General features: G+C 46.8%; 1 protein-coding gene across 1 annotated transcript in view; it reads right to left on the minus strand.

Moving 5' to 3' along the window:
- spata17 (spermatogenesis associated 17) overlaps positions 1-19,184 on the minus strand; it is a 516,063-nt gene that overhangs the window by 406,496 nt on the left and 90,383 nt on the right. Inside the window, exon 4 of the mRNA XM_070889444.1 lies at positions 17,730-17,780. Within this exon, the coding sequence (XP_070745545.1) occupies positions 17,730-17,780 (51 nt within the window). The remainder of the gene's footprint in view (positions 1-17,729; positions 17,781-19,184) is intronic.

The following is a 19,184-nucleotide window of genomic DNA, read 5'->3' on the forward strand; positions in this document are numbered from 1 at the left end:
TAGACGGTATTGAAGGGAGGGTCCTTGAATCCGGAGCATGCCTTGCTTTATGATTTGGACCGCACGTTCCGCCTGGCCATTGGAAGCCGGCTTGAACGACGCTGTCCTGACATGTTTGATGCCATTACCCGACATGAACTCCCGGAATTCATAGCTAGTGAAACACAGGCCGTTGTCGCTAACTAGGATGTCCGGCAAGCCGTGGGTCGCAAAGACCGCACGCAGACTCTCCACTGTGGTGGATGTCGTGCACGAATTCAATATGATGCACTCGATCCATTTCGAGTACGCATCAACAACAATGAGGAACATTTTTCCCATGCATGGGCCCATGTAGTCTATGTGAATACGTGACCATGGCTTGGTGGGCCAGGGCCACGGGCTGAGTGGAGCCTCCCTGGGGGCATTGCCCAGCTGGGCACATGTTGTGCACCTGCGAACACAGTGTTCCAGGTCTGAATCAATTCCCGGCCACCATACATGTGACCGGGCAATGGCCTTCATGAGCACATTGCCTGGGTGCTCGCTGTGGAGTTCCCTGATGAATGCTTCCCTACCTTACTGGGGCAATGACTACCCGGCTGCCCCATAGTCGGCAGTCGGCTTGGATGGAGAGTTCATCCATCTGTCTGTGAAACGGTCTGACCTGTTCAGTGCGTGCTCTGTGTGCGGGTGCCCAATCCCCAGTCAGGACACATTTCTTAATCAGAAATAGGAGGGGATCTCTGTTTGTCCAGGTTTTGATCTCTTGGGCTGTGATGGGGGAGCCTGCGCTGTCAAAGGCATTGACAGCCATGACCATCTCCGCGCTTTGCTCCGCTGCACCCTCAGTGGTGGCCAGTGGAAGCCTGCTGAGCGCGTCAGCACAATCTTCGGTGTCTGGCCGGTGCTGTATGGTGTAGTCATACACAGCCAGCGTGAGAACCCATCGCTGTATGCGAGCTGACGCATTGGCATTGACAGCTTTGCTGTCGGACAACAGGGATGTTAACGGCTTGTGGTCTGTTTCTAACTCAAACCTTCTGCCAAAAAGGTACTGGTGCATCTTTTTCACCCCGTAGACACATGCGAGTGCTTCCTTTTCAACCATCCCATACCCCCTTTCTGCTTGGGAGAGTGACCTGGAGGCATAAGCCACAGGTTGGAGTTGGCCCTCATCATTACTCTGCTGCAACACGCAGCCAACCCCATAGGATGATGCATCGCATGTCAAAACCAACTTCTTACAGGGGTTGTACAGAGTCAACAGCTTATTAGAACAAAGCAGATTCCGCGCCCAATTGAAAGCCCGTTCCTGACAGTCCCCCCCAAAACCAATCGCTACCCTTACGCAGGAGCACGTGTAGCGGCACCAGCAATGTACTTAAGTTCGGTAGAAAGTTCCCGAAATAGTTCAATAGTCCCAGAAATGAACGCAACTCTGATGTGTTGCCGGGCCTGGGCGTGTGACGGATCGCCTCCGTTTTGGATTCGGTGGGCCGGATCCCGTCTGCGGCAACCCTCCTGCCCAAAAACTCGACCTCTGGGGCCAAAAACACACACTTGGACTTCTTTAGTCACAGTCCTACCCGGTCTAGTCGGCGTAGCACCTCCTCCAGGTTGTGGAGGTGTTCCTCGGTGTCCCGACCCATGATAAGGATGTCGTCCTGAAATACGATTGTTCCGGGGACGGATTTTAGCAGGCTTTCCATGTTCCTCTGAAAGATAGCAGCTGCTGAACGAATGCCAAATGGACACCTGTTGTAGACAAACAGCCCCTTGTGCATGGTGATGGTGGTCAGTAGCTTGGATTCTTCGGCCAGTTCCTGGGTCATGTAGGCCGAAGTGAGGTCCAACTTGGTGAACAGCTTGCCGCTTGCCAGCGTGGCAAAAAGATCCTCCGCTCTCGGATGCGGGTATTGGTCCTGAAGGGACACTCGGTTGATGGTGGCCTTGTAGTCGCCACAGATCCTGACCGAGCCATCCGCTTTTAGAACAGGGACGATGGGGCTTGCCCAGTCGCAGAATTCAACGGGCGAAATTATGCCCTCTCTTAGCAACCTGTCCAACTCACTCTCAATTTTCTCCCGCATCGCATATGGCACAGCTCTGGCTTTGTGGTGCACTGGTGTGGCGTCCGGGGCGATGCGTATCCTTACTTTGATGCCTTTGAAAGTCCCGACGCCAGATTGAAATAATGACTCGAACTTTAGTAGGACCTGTGAGCATGAACTTCGCTCCACAGATGAAATGGCGTGCACATCTCCCCATTTCCAGTTCATCTCGGCTAGCCAGCTCCTCCCCAAAAGTGCAGGACCATTTCCCGGGACAACCAGAGTGGCAGCCGGTTCTGAGATCCATTATGTGTGACCACCAACATTGCACTGCCTAGCACTGGGATGATCTCTTTGGTGTACGTCCGTAATTGCGTGTCAATGCGTTCTAGTTTGGGTCTGCTAACTCTGAGTGGCCACAGTTTCTCAAATTGTTGGACACTCATAAGTGACTGGCTGGCTTCTGTGTCCAGCTCCATGCGTACCGGGGTGCCGTTTAACAGTACTCTCATCATCATATGTGGCATTTTTGTATATGAGCTGTGGATGTTTGCCACCTGGACCCGCTGAACTTCAGCGTCTATTGCTGTGTCCCAGGCATACTCCTGCCTTGCAGACCCCTCTTGTGGTTCATCCACTTCGTAAACCAGCCTCGCTGCGGGCTTCTTGCACATCCTGGCTAAATGTCCACTCAAGTTACAATTTCTGCAGATGAATTGTTGAAACTGGCAGATCTTCGCAGCATGTTTGCCCCTGCACCTCCAGAATGAGCTGAGATTGTTGTGAACAAAAGAGCTGTTACCAGGCATTTCTCTCTGATTGTCTCTTTGATTATTCTTGAGCACTCTGTTTGTGGGTGTCAATGGTCCCATCCCATTCAACCTGCCATTGTCTCTGTTACGGGCCCACCCCAGAGTCTGTTACTGCCTGGTTGGTGTCGAATTGCCCTTGCCTGCCTGCGGGGTTCTGAGTCGCGTTTACCATGTTAACTCCCTGCTCTATCTCCACGTTGGGAGCAGAGTTGCACGCGTATATGATCTTGGTTTCCTCCTCCCCCGCCATGAAGGTTTGAGCCATCAACGCTGCTGCTTCCAAGGTCAAGTCCTTGGTCTCAATTAGCTTCCTAAAAATCCCAGCATGAGCAATGTCACCTGGCTCATAACCTCCATCCAGAACCCTCAGACAGAAGTCAAGCATCGATATAATGAGACCCATGCAGCCACACGCAACATTGTCGAACAGACAATTGGAGTGCTCAAGCAGTGCTTCCAATGCTTGAACCACTCTGGAGGCTGCCTACAATACTCCCCTCGGCAGGTCTCTGAATTCATTGTGGTGTGCTACATGCTACTCAACTTAGCCTTCACGAGGGGACAGAAATTGCCACTGGGGATTGCAGGACCACCTCAGGAGAGGGGTGGGGGGAGGAGGAGGAGGAAGATGAGGAAGAGGAGCCTGGCGAGGAACCCATGCCACCACCACCACCACAAGGGTGCTGTTCACTCTTCAAGCAAAGCGTTCAATTATGAGCTGCCACAAAGGAGGCATCGTGGAAATTTTGCCACTGCAAAAGCCTTACATCGGCAGCTCATAATTGAACGCTTTGCTTGAAGAGTGAACAGCACCCTTGTGGTAGTGGTGGTGGCATGGGTTCCTCGCCAGGCTCCTCTTCCTCATCTTCCTCCTCCTCCTCCGCCCCCCCACCCCTCTCCTGAGGTGGTCCTGCAATTCCCATTGCCAATTTCTGTCCCCTCATAAAGGCTAAGTTGTGTAGCATTGCCAGGCCACTCTATTCCCCCCTGTTGACTATTCTTCCTGTTATTCTGCAAAAGAGACACTACAGAGAAATGGCTAAGGTGAACAAAATAATTTATTAAACATTGTAAACTTTGTCAACTTCATAAACTTAATTGTGAAACTTTAATAAAATAACATAAATTAGCTGCATCCACTAGTGTGATCATTCAACAATAAAAACATCATCAACAACATAACAGGATGCATCCAGCATCAACAACATAATGCAGCAACCCCTGCCCCACTATTTTTTACCACCGGCTTTTGACCCCCTTTCCCTTATCCCGCTCCCTTGCCTGCTGCTCCTAACCCAAGTGGTACCAAGATGGCGTGCAGCAACGTTGCCAGAGCGCTACTGTGTTGGGAGGAGAGACAAAGGAGATGCCGCCTGGGGACACACTGGAACAGCTCGTGGCGTGGAAGGCCTGGCTTCTGACTGACTAGCCTCTTCATCAATGTCGCCAGTCACTTGTGGTTTTAGTTTGGGTGTGACAGTGGGGAACGCAGAGATTATGGTAGGAAGGTTTATGGACTGCATCACCTGCCCAAGCTGAAGCAGAGCTTGTGCCTGTGATGCAGCATCTTCAGCAAGGCTTCATGCCACACTCTCTAGGACTCTAGTGCCACTGGTGGAGGCCACCAGCCTCGTGTGGGCATTGATGGCCTTGCTGGTATCACGGCTCGCACTGACAATCTGCGACCCTACCTCCGTAATGGTCATTGTGAGACTCTCGATTGTCGTGGGAATCCTATCCAAGATATCAAGGAACTGACGACTTACCTGGATGCTCTCCCTGGACATTCCCACCATGTCCAGTTCCACGTCTGCCTGTCTGTCAGAAGATTGACTTTGCCGACTCACCATCCAGAGAGATGGCCTGCGGGATTCAACCCCAACACTGTGTTGCTGCACGCCACTAGTCCCAAGAGCCTCAGAGTTGTCAAACCCCAAGAAAGTCACGTCGTCATCCTCAGATGAGGTGAGTGCCGATGGTAAAACAGGGGTGGATTGCAACTGCGCCGGAGTCGGCTGATCGGTATCCTCCTCCTCCTCCTCTTCCTCCTTCAGATGATGGCCTGACGTGGAGTGTTGCCTTGAGGGATGCGGTGCCTGTGTCTGGTCATGTGGAAGTAGAAAACAACAGACAAGTGGTTAACAGCAGGGGAGGGGGCAGGGTGACATGAGGAAGGTCGAATAGCACAGGCTCATTTGAAGGATCGCTGATTATCCTTTATATCTAGTCCAGAGACACTGCAGGACATTGCCCCAACGCAGCCTAGGGAGTGTGCAGGACCTACCTTGAGTTTCCAAGCATGGGTCAACACCCCCAGTGGTAGTTGCCCAACCTGAGACTGCCACTCGTTCTTCAATGTCCGTGAGCGGCAGGGTCTGAGGCAGACTGCCACCTGTCCGCACCTGTCGCGATAATTATGAGACTTCTTGAATAGAGATGAAAATGGGAATGGTTACAAGAGGGTTCATCTGCTCTTGTGGCACAGATAGCCACCAAAGCACTTATACCATACTGTCTGAATGTAATACAGTCCTCTGTTTAATGGCCTTGGAAGTTGCACATGGTTCATTAGGAGGATATCGAAGTGCGGAGACATTCTATGAGATCTCAGAAAGCAATCTTTATAATGTGAAAAGATCATTCATGGCAAATAGGGTGCCAAACTAAGCCAAAAATGTCATGCATTTTAGGAGGCAACCCATAGAGTGCTGAGAGACACCAACAGCATGAGAACACCCACATACTGATAACAGGCACCAAAAGCATGAGAACAAATAGGGTGTCAGATTTATAGATGAAGTCCTTACTACTAGGGGAATCAAGGGGTATGGCGAGAAAGCAGGAATGGGATACTGAAGTTGCATGTTCAGCCATGAACTCATTGAATGGCGGTGCAGGCTAGAAGGGCCGAATGGCCTACTCCTGCACCTATTTTCTATGTTTCTATGTTTCTAAGTAATGAAGGAGCACATGAATTAAAATTGTACTCACTCTAACGACCCTCGAAAGATCATTGAACTTCTTTCGGCACTATGTGCCACTCCTGACCACTGTGTCTGAGGCAGAGACCTCCTCAGCGATTTCTCTCCAAATGCGCTTGAGAATGGATGGCGTGGTCTTGATCCACCCCTCTGATATAACTCCTGCATCTTCTCTCCACAGCCTCTACTAGAGCTTCGTTAGCCTCCTGGCTGAATCGCTTGGCACGCTGTCTTGATTCCTCGCCCTCCATCATGATAATCCAAATTTAAAATGACTGATTCAGCCCCAGGTGTACTAAGCATGCGTGCGGCCGCGCCCTTCATTAGCGTTTGTGATCGGACAGCAAACCAGAAGCACGGAAAGAAAAAGAAATATGCGCACGCGCAGAACAGCCGATTTTTTTAAGTGCCGGAACTGTCGGCTGCGGCGCACAAATTGTGTGAGGCAATGCTGGAGTTAGTGCTAACGCTCCTCGTGAACTTTCATTTGGCAAAGGTTGCGCACTCTGGCGCTAACGCTAACCCTGGAGCAAAATGTTTGATTTCGCCGCGAATTGTGCCCGGAATCGGGCGAAAACGCAGAAAGCCAAAAATCCAGCCCTATGGCTAAAAGACAGAAAACAGCTTCCCAGAAATGCTATCAAATTCTCTTCAATACAGTGTGCATTAACTTTATCAATAAGCCTCCTGTGCAGTACTTTATAATACTCCTTTTGAAAGTCCACAAATGCAACATCCACTACATTGCTTTTATTAATGATAAACTCCTATTTCTTCAAATAATGTTCCTTTGGATGTTATTTCCTCAAACAGCTTGATCAGATTGATCACACATGGTTTGCCTTTTTCAAATCCATGTTGGTTGCCCTTAACCATGTATTTGTTCTGACTATTTTGCCCTAGAACAGTTAGAGAGTTTCTAATTACATCAGTGCATTTTGAGCGTATAAACGTTGCAGAATTCTCTAGCAAGCATTAGTAGGTTTCTAACTTGAAGTAGAGGGTGTGACGATCTGTGATTTCCTTTGCATTTTCCAAAAGATTCTGAAGCAAATTGTTACTAAATTCTCAAAACTTTATTATAGGAAATGTCACATTTAAAATATTAATAAATATTCATTTGTGATAATGAACTGCTCACTAAGACAACACCTGTAATTAACACACAGTGATAAGCAGCACCATGGTTTATTTGTTGACAGTTAGAAAGCAAAGGAACATATTCAGTCACTCAAGCCTGTTCTTCCATTCAATTCAACCATGGCTGATCTGTACTTCAACTCCATTTACCTGCCTTTGATCCATATTCCTTGCTTTTACCTTTCCCGCTGGCTGCTGACATCTATGAGGAATGCTATAACTTGGCTGGCCTTGGTAAAAAGAGTGCCAGTGACCTGCTTGATGTAAGCATGGACAGCAGACTGACTTATGAGTGCTACCACCTGTTACAGCCTAGAAAGAGCCAGAGGTGGAAAATTTGAAGGCGGTAGTTACTTTCACTGCCACAGGCAATGCATGGCCAGTTGGGAGAACGGGTTGCACATCTTGTTGTGAGAAGCTGCAGTGGTCTATGACAACCTCTCTGGAAAATGCACCCTCCTGAAGCAACGATCCTTGGAAATCTAGAGATGGGTGACTAAGTCTACAGATCTGCAAGCAGCTCTCCTCCTTTGTGGTCTCTTCATAACCCTAACTGCAGCTCTGAGATTCCTTGGCGAAGTTATGGTGACACAATGGCAGCAAGTCCGAAAAGTTAAGGGCTAGTGTTCTATTTCGTATTGATTTGAAAATGATTTGATTATAAATTAGACAATGAATTTGAGAAAAAGAAAAAGAACTTGCATTTATATAACATCTTACACATCCTCGGAATGTCCCAAAGCACTTTACACCAATGAATTACTTTCAAGTGTAGTCACTGATATGCAGGCAATTCAGACAGGCAATAGTCACACAGTAAAGCCCACAAACAGAAAATAGATAAATAACCATAAATAATCTGTGTTGGTTGAGATATTACTGTTGACCAGGATACTGGATGAACTCCCCTGCTCTTCTTTGTATAGTGCCATGAATATTTTAAATCCAGTTGAACATGCAGATGGAGCCTTGGTTTAACATCTCATTTGAAAGATGGCAGCTGTAAAAATGTAGCACTCCCTCAGAACTGCATTGAATGATCAGCCTAGATTATGGACTCAAATCCTAATCTAGGATTCATATGCGCAGGTTTTCATCTAAACTTTAACATAAAAGCTATTCATTCTTTACTTCAGAAAGAATGTCAAATAGCGAAAGACAGAGAGAGAGAGAGGGAGAGAGAGCACAAGACAGAAATGCAGACAAACAGGACAAGGCACAGACACAATGAGGTGGACTTTAACTCAGGTGGGTTTCTGGTGGGAAAACTGCGCCGGTGAGCTAATTTCCTGCCTGCCTGGCAACAGCATATGACCATCATCATCATCACAGGTGGGACAAACAGTCATTGAGGGAAAGGGTGGGTGGGACAGGTTTGCTGCACGCTCTTTCCGCTGCCTGCGCTTGCTTTCTGCATGCTCTCGGTGATGACCGTGGCGATTTTAACCCCCAGGCCTTCTTACCATGCCACCGATTCACTTTCTGCTGCGCAACTAAACCGGATTCCCCTTTCCCAGTGTTACTAATATGAAGTCATTAACTCCAACTGATCCATCTTGTTGTGTATGTAAAGGAAGATAGAAAATAAAGGCCACTTGCTTATGTTTCGCAAAATAATGAACAATTTCTGAATTCAATTCATGAGGCACTAGTAAAAATCCTGGAATACCATGTAGTAAAAATAGAATTTGACTTATTCAGTCATCACAAATTGGTGCTTCTGATGTTACACCTTACGTGGTATAACACTCCGTTCAAATAATAGTGTATCTTTTGACTCACTGAGATGTCACTCTCATATACATTATTTTGCAGCTGGTGTGCATTCATCACAAACTAGGGATCATGGTTGAATACAGATGTAAAACAATCTTTAAAAAAAGAGAGCCAATCAATGTTCTGGAGCCTGGAATTTACAAGCACTTACAACTGCCTTCTCAACTCAGCATCTTATCAGTAGCTACAAGTACCTGGATTCCCTACACAAGACAGTGACTTTAAAGGCACAGGGGGCTAAATTGGATAGCATCCGAAAACAGGCACAGAGATTGTGATGTGTTAATTGAAATGCAGGCAGCACAATAACTTCATGCTGCCTGCTCATTATAATGATTTCTGCATGCAGCCAGCGTTAACCGCTACACGCATCGGCAGGGGGCCCAAAATTGTAACTTCCTAGCACCACCAAGCTAGACTGCATCTCTTAAAACAGAGGTGCATTGTGGCTGGAGCAGGTGCTGGGAGCCGTGCAGGAAGTGAATCTGTCCTGGGAAACAGTGAGGAATGGCACGACATGGGAGAGAGAGCAGGTCCAAGGATTTCGGCTGCTGCACCGGAGGTCTTAATTGAGGAGGTGGAAAGGAGGAAAGATGTCCTGTATCCGCAGGGGGCCAAGAGGCCCTCCAGTCAAAAGGCAGTGGGAACAGATAGCCATGGAGATCAATGCAAGGAGTCTAGCCCCAAGGACCTGAATGCAGTGCCGCAAGAAGTTCAATGACCACTCGAGTGGTCATGGTCAGTTAACGCATCTTCAAATGCCATATCCTACTAACTGCACCACTAGCCTCAGCCACTGCTCAATTCACCACAACCCCATAACTCACCGACCAATAATCTCCATCAATCAGGACTCATACCTAATATTCATATGCTTCATCTCACTCTCACACATTTAGTACTGCTGAAAGCCTCAGACATACATCTTACAGCTTGAATACACTGCCAGCTATTCAAATAGATTGCATGACACTCACTGACACACTTCCTTTTCTCTTGCAGGACAAGGTGTCACACAGCCGGAGGCAGCAGGAGCTATCTGTGGGTGGGGGGGGAGTGGGGAGCGATATGAGAACTTCGCCTATGGAGGAGACGGTGCTGGCCATTTTTGGAATGGCCATTGCTGAGGCAGTGGCCAGCGATGGGGCTGAAACCATTGAAGATGACAATAGCCTCACAATTAATCCTCCTTCTCATGTCCCACTTCCTCCTCATTCCACAATCTCTTCTGGTTTATAAGCTGAAGATGGTGTAAAGATGCACCTCTTACTTTCCCCCCTCCCCTCAACACAACCTTACCATTGTGCCTTTTCCCTTTCAGATACCAAAGAGGTGCAACCTGGTCAGGCAGTGTAAGAACATCAAGAAGAGAGTGATGATGAAGCCACAGCGCAGTCATTTGATTTAACACTCGCAGTTACCAGCATAGATACTGAAATAGATTAAAGGCAGGATTTGCATGTGATGAGACACCAGGCATGAGTGGCCTGCACCCAGAGTTTGGGGCAAGGATAGTGGTAGTGTTAGGCAGTCCCTCGTATCGAGGATGACTTGCTGCCATACCAAAAATAGATGAGTTCACAGGTGTTTCAATGAGGGACCTGACAATCTAGGTCCCAAACTATATACTAAAGGGTGAAAGATACCTGTACATGGATTCTTTTAACGTGGAGTGGCCGTTGCACACCAGCCACTACACAGGCTTGACAGAGCTAGGTCTTGATTCTGGTGGCAAGGGTTAACCAAGACGACTGGAGATCAAGCTCTGCTGCATGGACCTAGTGTGCACGCATGCTCCTACTATCCATAGATCGCAGTGTGGGCTGGCCCATGCTGCCACTGGGCCCTCGCCTCTTCTGGGCTCCGAACCCTCGCCTCTCCTGGGTCCCGATCATGATGCTCCTGGGCCCCGATCTCTCATTGCTCCTCCGCCCCGATCAAAAATGGAGTAGTCAGAAACAGGACATCAATTAGAATCCTCTTATCTTGGAGATGTCAAATATCAACAGTTATTTGAAATATCAAAATATTAAACTCCAGCCTAGTTGAAGGGTTATTAACATCAGCAGAAACAAATGCCAAGTAACAGAATGAACACGATTCAGTAGGGATGTGAATAACAGCAGCAATAACGCAGAATCCAAACCCTGCAGTCACTTGTGAACTCTCTGGTGTCTCAGCAGGCTGGAAGAGTGAGTGAATCCCTTCCCACACTCAGAGCAGGTGAACAGCCTCTCGCTGGTGTGAACTCGCTGGTGTTTCAGCAGGTTGGATGAACAACCTCCCCACACTTTGAGCAGGTGAATGGCCTCTCCCCAGTGTGGGGCAAGGATAGCGCAGGTGCCAGCTCATTGGATGGAGAGATCACACTTGGGTTCGGGCAGAGGACTTTGATGTGCATACCCATCAGCGTGCTTCTGTGGGCTGCCCCAACGACAAAATGGTGCATTGGAAGCCTGCCAGAAAGCCAAACTTCAATGTCAAGGAGCATGGAGGAGTCCAGCACCAATTTAGTACAGGGCTTTGCACAGAGCTTGAAGCCCATCTTTTCCAGCATAGTGGACAACTCCGCTTGCACACTTGTGGACCCAACCATGACGCAGTGTCTGATGGCTGATGTCGCAACCATCATTGCAGCACAAGCATTAGCCACTCAACATCCGAGTGCTGCAGTGGAAGCTCAGACTACTGTCATGCAAGGTCAGCTTGCTGCCATGCAAGCTCAGGCTGCTGCCATCATGGCTGTGGATTACAGTGTTCAAAGAGGCTTGCAGGATATCACAGCAGTCCAGCAATCTATTCTCCAACAGATTACGAGGATTGCTGAGGTGCCACCCCAAGGGAGAGCCAGTGGCACCATGCAGCACGACCCCGCTGTCCTCTCAGGATGACAGCATTTATCCTCCCACCCCTGCTACTCCGCCAGTGTCATTGCTGTTGCTTGTCAGCCAGCTATCCCAGGCTGCTGCTGCCCTTGCTGAGATGGTGCAGTCCGCAGCTGGGCCTTCTAGGTCCAGAGCTGCTCAAGGTAGTACTACAAGGCCATCTGCAGTCACCACTGAAAATCAGCAGCCTTCCACCACTGCGTAGGAGCACCAGAATGGGCAAAGGCATATGGAAGGCAGACAGTAAGGGGGAATGCACATGGGCAATATGGCAAGATTTCATTTACTAATTTGGTTTGGAATGTTTATTTTGTGTTGTCTTTTATTTTTGCATTGTGGTCAAGTGGACGCTGGTTAGTGAGAGGGTAAGAAAGGCGTGGGACTGTTAATGAATGGGGAATTGGGCTGCGGTTATTAGTATCACACTTGAATTAGTTCTTCACAGACAGCCCATGCAGAAAGGGGTTATCTAGGCCGCCTCTTCCTTCCTCTTCCTCAGCTGCTCACCATATAGCTGGTGACAAGGGCTGTCCCCTCATGATGGCGAGACTGTGCAGCATGCAGCAGATCACCACAAATCTTGACACCTGCTCTGCCAAGTGCTGCAGGACTCCTCCAGTGCGGTCCAGGCAGCAGAAGCGTTGTTTCAACATGCCAATAGTCTACTCTATCACATTCTGTGTGGCAGCATGGCTTTCATTGTATGCACATGTGCCTGTGTTGCACACCAGAGTCATGAGCCATGTCATCAGCGGACAGCCCTGGTCGCTCAGTAGCCACCCCTTAGTTTGCCGCATTAGCACAAATGCAGCTGGCACAGCGGACTGCCAGCTCCAGTGGCAGAGGGCTCCAGACCTCATTAGAGCCTTGGTCCAAATATGGACAAAAGAGCTGAATTCCAGAAGTGAGCTGAGAATGACTGCCGTTGACATCAAGACTGCATTTAACCGAGTGTGGCTTCAAAGAGCCGAGTAAAATTAAAGTCCATGGGAATCAGAGGGAAAACTCTGCACTGGTTAGTCATACCTAGCACAAAGTAAGATGGTTGTGGTTGTTGGAGGCCAATCATCTCAACCCCAGGACACTATCTGGAGGAACTCCTGCAGCATAGTGTCCTAGGCCCAACCATCTGCTTCATCAATGATTTTCTCTTCATCATAAGATCAGAAGTGTGGCTATTCGCTGATGATCGCAGTGTTCAGTTCCATTCGCAACTCCTCAAATAATGACGCAGTCCATGCCCGCATGCAGAAAGACCTGGTCAACATTTTGGCTTGGGCTGGTAAGAGGCAAGTAACATCGCATGACACAAATGGCAGGCAACTGACATCTCCAACAACAGAAAGTCTAACCACTTCCCTTGACACTCAATGGCATTACCATCGTCAAATCCCCACCATCATGAAGGAAGTCACGAATAGCTGACACTGCCACACAAGTGCCAGGCAATGACCATCTCCAACAAGAGAGAGCCAAGGAACGTTCTCTTGCCATTTAATGGCAACACCATCATCTAATCCCCTACCATCAACATCCTGGGGGTCACTATTGACTAGAAACGTAACTGGACCAGCCACAAAAATACTGTGGCTACAAGAGCGGGTCAGAGGCGGAATATACAGTGGAGAGAGATGCACCTCCTGACTCCACAAAGCCTTTCCACCATCCACAAGGCACAAGTCAGGAATATGATGGAATACTCTTCACTTGCCTGGATGAGAGCAGCTCCAATAACACTCAAGAAACTCACATCATCCAGGACAAAGCAGCCCGCTTATTTGGCACCCCAACCACCACCTTAAACATTCACTCTCTCCACCACCAGCACATGGAGGCTGCAATTTGTACCATCTACAAGATGCACTGCAGCCATTCGCTAAGGCACCTCCCAAAACTGTTGCCTTTACCATCTAGAAGTACAAGAGCAGCAGCTGCATAGAAACATCACCACCTCCAAGTTCCCCTCCAAGTCACACATATCCTGACTTGGAAATAGTGTTGTTCTTTCATCATCGGTGGGTCAAAATCCACAAATTCCTTCCTTAACCCTAACTAAATCGGTATGCCCTCCTGCTAAGAGCTCTTCTCCCTCTCCTCCTTCTACCTCTTCTAGCAGCTTAACTTGCTCTGCATTGCCTCTGTTCATTCTCCCAGTCATGCTGTATTTCAAGGGGATGCCTACTAGTGCATCCCTGTCTTGGAGGAACTGGTTTGTGCAAAAGCCTTGAAGGCAGCAAAAAGTCCTTCAGCACCTGCTACACCACTCCCTGTAGACTTTTGCAACTTGAAAGAACTATGGAAAGCACCAAACACTGTACAATCATAGCAAATACTAGAAGAAATCAAGCAGCAACTATCCTGTAAATAGGATGATCCCTTTAAATAGTGATGGGACCTTCCTGCTGCTTAACGTGTGTTCAGTTGTGTGAGGTTAAGAGAGGGCATCAGCTGGAGTGTTGAACTCCAAAATGGCACCGCTGGTGGCAAATCAGCATTGCACACTGATTGGTGTCATCTGCTTGTTGCGCATACTTCTGGCAGACGTTAGCTGAGCGTGCACGCCAACATCCTCACCAAGATGGTGTCCATCACAATTCATGGCGTAAGTGTGCACGCACACATCAGATGCCATTTAGGTCCCCGAACGACATCTGTAGTGCCCAAACAACGGGTGCTACCGAGCCCAATTTCACGCGCACAGGCCGGGTTAGCACCGAAATATCACAACAGTGCCTCAGACCTGTGACGACCTGTGGGCAATACGATATGAGATTCATTAGTTTAATGAAGTTCTAAGGTTACAGAGGGAAAAAATGTGTGTCACCGGCAACTCGAATTAACACTTACCGAAAATGGCTGCAGCGCTACCGATGAAAAATTGGCTCTGGGGGTTGATGATGTCAAGCGCAGCGCTAACTTACCTTGCAATGCCCTCCTGGGTAGCATTAATGGAAGCCTCCAACCCAAAATTCCCATCTACAGTTGGCATTGCTGCTTCTTACAGCCTCTGGGAGCGAGGCTGTGGAGTTCGCAAGGCATTGTGGGCAATTAAAGGGGTTATGAATTAAAGGGGCAATGCATTCAAAAATAATAAAAATTAAAATCAAGTGAAAAATTGAATTTTTCAGCCCTTACTGCCTTTCAAAAAAAAACATAAACATTAAAAATAATTCCCAAATGGCAGTCTTCAGCTCTTAAGGCTGAATTGTCTTCCACACCTAAATAAAATGGTAAAAATGCTTCAGCAAGCCAGGGAAGGGGCACCCAGGGTCTCCCACACAGCACTCCAGCTTTATGCAGGGGGTCAACACTGCAAGAGAGGTCCTCTACCCACAGGGGCCAGGATGTCCTCCAGAAAGAATAATATGGGACCACATCACCGAGGCCGTCACTGCCACTATTGTTGCCCCACCACCTGGCTCCAGTGCCCAAAGAAGCTTCATGACCTCAAACCACTGGTCAAGTCCGTGAATGCATCTTCAAAAGCTGTCTCCTACCAACTGCATCATTAGTCTCACACACTGCTCAATGCACGACTCCAACCATCCCCTGCCCCCTCAAAATCACTCATCTATCAACAATCTGTACCAATCACAAGGCACATCTCCCATTCCTAGCCTCACCTCACCCCCTTGGAGGAGACGGTGCAGGCCATTCTTAGCAGGGGCATGGCCGAGCCCTTGGCCAGTGGCGGGGCTGTAAGGATACAAGATGCTGGTATCCTCATCCGTTATCCTCCTTCTCACATGCACCTCTTGCTTTCCTGCCCTCCCCTCACAACTGCACCCTTGTGCCTTCCTCATTTCACACACCCAAGAAATGTAGCTTGTCCAGCCAGTGGGTGACCAAGAAGAGGGAAAGGAGAGTGAAGAAGAACAATTAGAAGATTGTTTTGACACTCCCAGTTGCCAGCTCCTTAAGGTTAACCAGCAAGGCCACTTGCTGTGTCCGCCACTGAAGGTCAACAGCCTTCACCAGCCATGCTGCAGCCACTGGGATAGCACTGCATGACCTCAGTAGGCTAGGCAGAGGCAAACACAAAACAGTCACTAAGAGAATGCATAAGGGTGATGAGTTGATTTCTTGATGACATATTGGATGGATAGATGTTTAAAGTTGGATTGGAAAGTTTGCTTTGTGGTGGCTTTTATTTCAGCATCATGCCCAAGAAGATGCTGTGATGGTCAGTAACAGAGGGAAGGTAAGGTGAGAGACTAATGTTGAAAGGGGAATTGGGGATGTGGTCACTGGAACAGCAGGCAGATGATTCCATCTGGATATCCTGGCCACAAAAGGGCTGTTTGGAATGCATCCTTCCATCTGTTTCCTCCTCTTCGGCATCTTCTTCTTTCTTCTGCAAGTAGATGCTGTAAATCTGAAATACCAGCATAAATGCTGGAAATGCTCAGCAGCTCAGGCAGCATCTTGACCCGAGACGTGAACTCTGTTTCTCTCTCCACGGATGTTGCCTGATGTGTTGAATATTTGCAGCATTTTCTGTTTTCTTAGAGGCCTTGAAAGCATCCAGCAGCACTCCCTACACACTTAAAAAACATTTAACATCTGTTGCAACAAGCCACTACTTCACGAAAATCAAAAATACCCAGTCCAAAAGTTTAAATGCAAACTTACCTGAAAAATGTGTGTGTCCCCTTTAAGAGGTGCTGACAGCGCCTCTGTCAGTCTTTACACGTTAGGTTTCCCTGACCTGGTTATGGTCCAGTTCTGAACGCAGCGCTAGGTCAAAGTTGGCCGAAGTGACATTAGGTCGGCGTGATATTACCAATCCGCCATTTTTTTTTGTAGGGCGCTAATGCTTACCGGCAGCGCTAGAGAAGACCAAAATGGAGGATGCCGTGGGACCCGCCACCAGGTGGTGAAAGATCGGCGGCCAACACTCTTTTGCCATTTTTTTGCCAGTAAAGATAAGCCCCAGAATTATTAGTCCAAAGACTTTACAGAAGATCAAATCAATGATTGTATCTTCCTGAATAGTACTTTTTGAACACAAATAGTACATGCATCTTTTCACAGCACTCAAAAAATTATTTATTGATATTTTATCATTTTTTTAAATATGAAGTTGTTCTTGAATGTACCCCTTTCAGGTTATTTCAATTAATTGAACAAGTTTACACATACTGCTGTAGCTGTTTTGCATATTCAAAGCTGCATTAAAAATAATTGAATTCAATGTCAGCTCTTGTAAAGTTGGTATTATTTATTAGCTTTCATCTTTGTTTTCAAGTTAATTTCTTTGACTCTTTCTCCCAGTCCAAGAGGAAAGGAAAGCAACCAGTTTCCAGGCTTCTACTAATTATGCTCTTATGGCAGACACCGATTGCACAGAAGAGTTATACAACTTGACTTGTTTTCTGACTATTTTTCTGTTCTACTCTAACTGCACTCAATGCTTAATCTCAGTCAGCTTAGATTATGTTAAGGCCTCACTGAATAAAGAATGCAAGTCAAACCTGCATTCTACAATTCTGCTGTGCATTATGTTAGTACTGTACACTAATTTGTTGCTTCATTATCAAGATCCCTTAATATTGTATTTTATTTTTGATGCCAATTACTGTGATCTGGGTTGATTTTTTTTCAAACCCATTTAAAATATCCCTTCACCGATGAGCTGCAGCTGTGCCATCTTTCACAGCAAATATTAATGTTCTTGCCAATTTTGTTTTATCCAATAGTGCATGTGATGAGACAATAAATTAAGTGGTCTAATAATAAACAATATGTATTTTTCTAACTTTCAAACCATCTGCTGTTTTTGATACCCACAAGATGGCATAATTGTGACAAAACATGGATCAATAGATAGTACATATCTGCAGTATTAAAGCTCAACCATGTACATTGTTAAAATTCTGCTATATTTTAAAGCAGTTTTCTTAAGTAGAAATACACTTCCAGAGCAATTTATACAATAAATTGAATTATTTTGTCCGAACAATATTAAGCAAAAGAATTTGGCACTTTTCCAGATGGATACTCACTTTGCTTCTGATTTAGATTACCAAATACAGCATAAAAGCATATTTAGAGCACATTTTGATGCCATCATTTGTTGAATAATGAGGGAGATATATTTACCCTGACAGCCATTTCATTGTAGAAATTCATCTTCATAATAAAATATGCTCTCTGTGAATTTAAGAAGATAGAGCAGACTGTAGTTACAGAAAGATATAGCTCAAATTTGACATATAAAAGTTAAGAATCTTTATAAATAATACATAATAAGAAATGCAGTCACAGAGAGAAAAACTCCAATTGTACATTCAAAAGACAGCTATCGTTTTATGTATAATGCAAGCTTAACCATTAAAACATACCATATTCAAATTACATGCTGTTGGAGATAAATCATCATGAAAAGATCTGCACTGAGTTCTCTGATCAATGTTACTCTACTAAAACCAAAATTACAAAAGAAGAAATATCCACAAGTGCTGATGGCAATCTGTATTGTGGAGTTTTAAGCATAAGGTCTTTTAAAGTGTTTCACTGTAGCAGAAAGGAAATTTACATTTCGCAATGTCTGGTTGAATTAAAATTTCAAAGAAACAATGCTTTTTACCTTCCACCCTTCAAGAATATCTGTACCTAAGAATGAAAATTATGCCTTCCAACCATCTGTATAAAATACCATATACTTAGCCTCTTAAGGACAATTGCAGTCCTATGAATTTCGTATCATTTAATATAAATTTTTAGTACAGGTTGAACCTCTCTTATCCGGGACTCCCTTATCCGGCACCACTCCTCGTCTGGGACCATTCCCGGCCGCTAGGTGGCGCATGCGCAGAATGCGACCATCAAAATCCTACTCACCAATATAATCTTTCTCCTCAATCGGCTGCCTCCTCCTCATTGCCCTGCTGGAACTCCTGCAGCCACAGTCCTCGGGCCGGCCGCTCCTCCCCACAGCGCTCCCTCCGGGGGCTGGGCTGACTCTTCTCGGCCCACCGACTCTTCTGGGCCCGCCGACTTCGGGGCCTGCTGGGGCCCACCGACTCTTCTGGGCCCACAGAAGCCCTCCGCCTCTTTGAGGCCTGCTGACTCTTCGAGGCCCCCTGCACATTGATTGGCTGACTGACTGACTGACAGTCAATCCAGCCAATCAGCACACACACACACTTACCCCAGCAACAGCACTTAAAAGGCGCAATCCACCCAAGCACGTGACCTCCCCATATCCAGCAAAATCCCTCGTTTGGGACAGGCTAGGTCCCGAGGGTGCCGAATAAGGGAGGTTCAACCCGTATTATAAAATTTGTAACATTTAAACTGCTCAGCCCGTGTTAACATATCATCTGTTGAAAGCAGCAGGAAAATGTTTGGATAGTATTTATCAACGATTTATGCAATTAAGAAACAGTTGTTTGCAGTATATATGTTAATTAAGAATGCAGAAAATTTGTAGTTTTGGCCCAAATTAAGCATCATTCTTCATTAGTCCTTGAATTGATCCATGCAAATATTGTTACATCCTTGACACAGATCACTTATTGCCAAATGTTCATTTGTAATGCATTTTTGCTAGTT

The sequence above is a fragment of the Pristiophorus japonicus genome, chromosome 9 (genome assembly GCF_044704955.1).
Source record: "Pristiophorus japonicus isolate sPriJap1 chromosome 9, sPriJap1.hap1, whole genome shotgun sequence".
In the NCBI taxonomy this organism is placed as follows: Eukaryota; Metazoa; Chordata; class Chondrichthyes; family Pristiophoridae; genus Pristiophorus; species Pristiophorus japonicus.